We start from the raw sequence: 6,000 nt of genomic DNA, 5'->3' as shown, positions 1-6,000 counted from the left end.
CTCAGTAGCTGTGTGCCTTGGACAGGTCATACCAGATCAGGAAAGTTGAAGTAAGAATGAGTTGCCAAACGCAGCACCATGGTTCCAGCTCCAGGCAGAGGGTCACATCGTGTCAGGTGTGCGAAGACAGAATAGCCTGCAGAGACCACTGTGGCGTTGAAAAGAGGTGTGGTCGCGACCTTTGGCGCCGCAGAGGCGAAACAAGCGGGGGTGTTCGGGCCCTCAGGTATGCCTCAGCCGCCCAAGGCGAAGCGCACGTGGCAGTTGGCGGGAAATCCCTGGGGGGTGGAGCCTTGGCTCGCGGCCCGGCCGCCCCGTGCCACGTCATCGAGCAGCTCCCCCTCCCTTTGCTACAAGTCGCACGCGCGGAAGTAAACACCTCTACGTCATCAGTGAGCGTCCTCGCCTTTCCCCTCCCATCTCCTCAGATCGGTGGACGTGCTCGCCTCCACTCGGGGCCAGGTCTATGTCCCGGTTTCCCGCAGTCGCGGGCAGGGCGCCAAGGCGGCAGGAGGAGGGTGAGCGGTCAAGAGACCTCCAGGAAGAGCGGCCCCCGGCTGTTTGTATCGCCGATAGAGGTGCGGTCCGCGGGACGGTACGGAAGCCAGCGGGAGTTACGGCGTGGGGGTTTTGGGGGGGATGAAAGTACGCCTTTGGCCGGCTGAGAGGAGTAGTGAGGAAGCCGTGGCGTTCTCCTGGCTTTCCAAGCCCGAGGCGAACTTTGCGTCCAGTGAGCACTTTGCCTTAGAGGGGGGCGGTCCCATATCCAAGTTGGGCGAAAACCTTACTGGGGGGCGAAAAAGTGAACCCCAACGCCCGAAATGCATTCTGTTCTTAAACAGGCTCACAAACCCTTTGTTCTCTACCCATTCATCCTCCCCCCTCCTTCGTCGGGCCGCCAGCCTGCCTTTGGGTACGGTATGAAGGGAGCCAGTTTCCAGGAGCCAGTTTCCATGGTTACCCACCACTTGGCCTTCTGGGATATCAGTCACTCTGAACAGGGACCTAACTTGAACCATGAATCAGAAGCAAACACAGGTGGCTTCTAATCCAGCTGAGAATTTTCTGCTGTGTTCCAGTTTTTGGTCTATTGTTAAATAAAATTGGGTTTTGTGCTTCTGTGTAAGTATACATGTGTATACGTTGCCTTGAGCTATACTTGCTTTGAAAAGTACTTTGAGTTACGCGTGAACAAATGCTCAAGTTGCTGAATTTCACCAAAAAGTTGTTCTGGGCTCATTAACCCTCACTTACAAATTGTACATGAGCGATTTAACTGAGAAGTCATGGATGATCCCTTCTAGCCCTAAAATTCAATATTGCCTTTCTGGTTTCAGTCCTGAGAAGTTGAGTCAGAGATATCTTTACAAGTCTTTTAATTGACTTGTTTTTCTGTTATTACAGAAGAGAAAGGATGCACGTCCCAGGAGGGAGGAACTACTCCAACTTTTCCTATTCAGAAACAAAGAAAAAAGATTATTCAAGCTGTGAGGGACAATTCATTCCTTATTGTTACTGGAAATACAGGAAGTGGTAAAACAACTCAACTTCCAAAATATCTGTATGAAGCAGGTGATTTTTTTCTGTTCTAACATTGGAAATATTTTTAAAATATCTTCTTTTTAAAGGCCAGTAGGACTTCTGTACTCTATGGTTGCCTACTATTTGCTTTATAGTCCCCCTTCTCTTGGCACACCCCCTTCCCCTATGTCTCCCTCGCTTCTTTATGGTCTATTTCAGGTTCAGGAATTAGTTGGGATGGCAGATTTTCCCATTTTTAATTACCATAATAATCTCAAATAGAATTACATCTAGATATTAATTCCATTTTATAGAATAAGGTTGTCTAGCAGTAAACTATTAACCATTGGATACTGAAACAATTTTGAGAGGGAAGAGATATGTGATATCTGTTGCTGCCATTAGTACTTCTTGGTTCTTTCTCTAGAGCATTATCAGGTAAATATTTATCCCCCGACTTTGCCAGCACAAGCCAACTAACAAATTACCTTTAAAATATGTTAAGTAAAATTAATAGGAGGCCTTTGGTTTGGACTGATCCCCCGCATTAGACCCAACAGACCAAACCAGAATGGAGTTACTCATACTGAAGTTCCACGCCACCAAGTCTAGAAACTAAATTTTTCATCTAATCTTCTGAGAAATCAGGAGAAAGAGATAATAGCCAAATCTCCAAACAGACCAGTTTTAGCCAGCATCAAGAAGTTTACTCTGCTTTAACTTTTACAAAAAAAGTAACTTTGAAATTAGCAATCTGCTTTTTATTTTCTGTTTCTACTTTCCCTCAGCCCTTTTCTGTCTATACAATCAGCCTCCTCTGCTCAGCTCATTGGAACACTCATTCTATTTTATGAGACGATGGGTTGATGTGATTCCAGAGTTGGAATCACAAAAGCCAATTAAAAATTTTTGGTCGGGCACGGTGGCTCACCCCTGTAATCCCAGCACTTTGGGAGGCCAAGGCGGGCGGATCACGAGGACAGGAGATCGAGACCATCCTGGCTAACACAGTGAAACCCCGTCTCTACTAAAAATACAAAAAGAAAAAGTAGCCGGGCGTGGTGGCTGGTGCCTGTAGTCCCAGCTACTCAGGAGGCTGAGGCAGGAGAATGGCGTGAACCCAGGAGGCAGAGCTTGCAATGAGCGGAGATCACGCCACTGCCCTCCAGCCTGGGAGACAGAGCGAGACTCCGTCTCAAAAAAATAAATAAATAAATAAATAAAAATAAAATAAATTTTTTTAGGCCGGGCGTGGTGGCTCAAGCCTGTAATCCCAGCGCTTTGGGAGGCCAAGGTGGGTGGATCACAAGGTCAGCAGTTTGAGACCAGCCTGGCCAACATGGTGAAACCCAGTCTTTACTAAAAATACAAAAATTAGACATGGCGGCGGGCACCTGTAATCGCAGCTACTCGGGAGTCTGAGGCAGGAGAATTGCTTGAACCCAGGAGGCGGAGGTTGCAGTGAGCTGAGACCATGCCATTGCACTCCAGTCTGGGAGACAGAGTGAGAGTCTGTGTCAAAAAAAAAAAAAAATTAAATTTGTTGTAATTTTGTCTTTTGACAAGTGTCTTTCAGTATGACAGAACTTTCTGTTGTAAGGTTTGTAAAGAACAGTATTATATTGAATATGATTTGCCTTAAAAAATAAATATATTATTCTAATGCTTCAAATCTAAGGTGCCATCTATTAAGATATATCACTATTTTATATGCAGTAATCCCCTCTTATCCTTGGGAGATGCCTTCTAAGACCACTCAATGCTGGAAACTGCCAATAATACCAAACCCTGCATATACTATGTTTTTTCCTGTACATACATACATACCTATGATAAAGTTTAGTTTATAAATTAGGCACAGTAAGAGATTAACAACAACCACAATAAAATAGAACAGTTATGACAGTATACTGTAGTAAAAGTTCTGTGAGTGTGGTCTCTCTCTGTCTCTCAAAGTACTGTAATTTTGGATCTCCATTGACTGTAGGTAACTGAAACATTGGAAAGCAAAACCAAGGGTAAAGAGGGACTACTGTATTAGTAAGAATGGAAACACGCCATCAATTTTAAGATGCAGCTCCATTCCCAAAGATATGAAAATGCTATATGGAAGGTGTATAGCTATAGATATAGATATAGATATTTTTTTTGAGATGAGATCTTACTGTGTTGCCCAGGCTGGTCTCAAACTCCTGAGTTCAAGCAGTCCTCCTACCTCAACCTCCTGAGTAGCCAGGGTCCTGAGCAGCTGGGATTATAGGTATGTACCACTGCTCCCAGCAGAAAGGTGGCATATTTAAATCCAGTTTTAGGCCGGACATGGTGGCTCACGCCTGTATTCCCAGCACATTGGGAGGCTGAGGCAGGTGGATCACTTGAGGTCAGGAGTTCAAGACCAGCCTGGCCAACATGGTGAAACCCCATCTCTACTAAAAATACAAAATTAGCTGGGTGTGGTGGCTTGCGCCTGTAATCTCAGTTACTCAGGAGGCTGATGCAGGAGAATTGCTTGAACCCAGGAGGTAGGGGTTGCAGTGAGCCGAGATTGTGCCATTGCACTCCCGCGTGGACAACAGAGCAAGACTCTATCTGATAAATAAATAAATCCAGTTTTACTCTTGTGACAAAGGTAAATTTATTTTGGGAAGTGTGTGGAATTTTATGAATTCCTATGTGTCAAAATTCTTGGCTTACCTTTAGAGTAGATTTTTAGACAAAAAACAAAACCAAACAAAGCCTGAAATCTAATTTAAAAAATGTATTTTTTACAAAAAAAATTAGGTGTGGTGGCGTGCGCCTGTAATCCTAGCTGCTCAGGAGGCTGAGGCAGGAGAATTGCTTGAATCCGGGAGGTGAAAGTTGCAGCGAGCCGAGATTGCGCCACTGTACTCCAGCCTGGACGACAGAGCAAGACTCCGTCTCAAAAAAGAAAAAAAAAAACATATATATATAGTTTTTTTTTTCTTTTTTTTTTTTTGGCCGGGCGTGGTGGCTCACGCCTATAATCCCAGCACTTTGGGAGGCAGAGACAGGTGGATCACCTGAGGTCAAGAGTATGAGACCAGTCTGACCAACATGGAGAAACCTCGTCTCTACTAAAAATACAAAATTAGCCAGGCATGGTGGCGCAAGCCTGTTATCCCAGCTACTTGGGAGGCTGAGGCAGGAGAATCGTTTGAACCTGGTACGTGGAAGTTGTGGTGAGCTGAGATCGCACCATTGCACTACAGCCTAGGCAACAAGAGTGAAACTCCGTTTCAAAAAAAAAAATAATAATACATACATATATATATGTATTTTTTTTCTTTGAGTGGTTACTAATATGTATTATTTTAAATTAATATTTAAATTTTCATGGTGCAGATGTAGCAATGTGTTTTTAATTTGCAGGATATTCTTTTGGAAACATTCAAGCAGTTTTGTATTCATTGGCCAAAAACAATTTAGCTCTAATAGGAAGACAATTGCTAACATTGTTGTATTTCTTTATCTCTGGTTTTGATAGGGTTTTCACAACATGGTATGATTGGTGTAACTCAACCACGAAAAGTAGCTGCTATATCAGTTGCTCAGAGAGTAGCTGAAGAAATGAAATGCACTTTGGGATCCAAAGTAGGATACCAAGTTCGTTTTGATGATTGCAGCTCTAAGGTACAAAAGTCTTGTTGGTATTTGTTTCTTTTCTTTTTTGGGACATGGCCTCGCTCTGTCGCCCAGTCTGGAGTGCGTGGCACAATCATGGCTCTCTGTAACCTCTACCCTTCTGGGCTCAAGTCACCTCCTACCTCAGCTCCTTGAGTAGCTGGGACTACAGGAGCATGCCACCATGCCCAGCTAATACTATAAACTTAACGGAAAGAGTGGAGAGAGTTCTGAAAGGTTTTTAATTTCAAAGTTCAATATATATTTTAAATAATTTATTTTTGTCGTTCATTGTTAATGCTTTAGCTTTCAAGTGTCTGATATTCATTCTATTTTTTCCTTCCTTAGTTTATAAATGACAGTTTATTTTCTTAGGATTCTCTTATTTATGTTTTTTAACTGTAAGGTTTCTTGACATGTAGGTTTTTAAAATGCTTTATTGTAATAAAATATATATAACTTAAAATTGACCATTTTACCATTTTGATATACAATTCAGTGCCATTAAGTATGTTCACAATGGGCTGGGTGCAGTGGCTCACTCCTGTAATCCCAACACTTTGGGGTCCGAGGTGGGTGGATCACCTGAGGTCGGGAGTTCAAGACCTGCCTGATCAACATGGAGAAACCCCGTCTCTGCTAAAAATAGAGAATTAGCCAGGCATGGTGGTGCATGCCTGTAATCCCAGCTACTCAGGAGGCTGAGGCAGGAGAATGGCTTGAACCCGGGAGGTGGAGGTTGTGGTGAGCTGAGATCGCACCACTGCACTCCAGCCTGGGCAACAAGAGCAAAACTCCATCTCAAAAAAAAAAAAAAAAATGTGTTCACAATGTTGG

The 6,000-nt window shown here is 43.6% G+C and overlaps 1 protein-coding gene across 3 annotated transcripts in view; it reads left to right on the top strand.

The window, feature by feature from the left end:
- Positions 1-395: 395 nt before the first annotated feature.
- DHX40 (DEAH-box helicase 40) overlaps positions 396-6,000 on the top strand; it is a 45,438-nt gene continuing 39,833 nt past the window's right edge. The window contains exons 1-3 of one of the 3 annotated variants that reach the window (XM_037993002.2): positions 396-578; positions 1,405-1,572; positions 5,027-5,172. In XM_037993002.2, coding sequence (XP_037848930.1) covers positions 467-578; positions 1,405-1,572; positions 5,027-5,172 — 426 coding nt within the window. In that variant the 5' untranslated portion in view covers positions 396-466. Of the gene's footprint in view, positions 596-1,404; positions 1,573-5,026; positions 5,173-6,000 lie in introns of all 3 variants that reach the window. The other 2 variants (XM_037993004.2, XM_037993005.2) reach the window with 2 other exon arrangements.

This window comes from Chlorocebus sabaeus, chromosome 16 (genome assembly GCF_047675955.1).
Source record: "Chlorocebus sabaeus isolate Y175 chromosome 16, mChlSab1.0.hap1, whole genome shotgun sequence".
Taxonomy (NCBI): domain Eukaryota; kingdom Metazoa; phylum Chordata; class Mammalia; order Primates; family Cercopithecidae; genus Chlorocebus; species Chlorocebus sabaeus.
The sequence above is the reverse complement of the archived record's forward strand: the minus strand, read 5'-3'. Positions and strand labels throughout refer to the sequence as shown.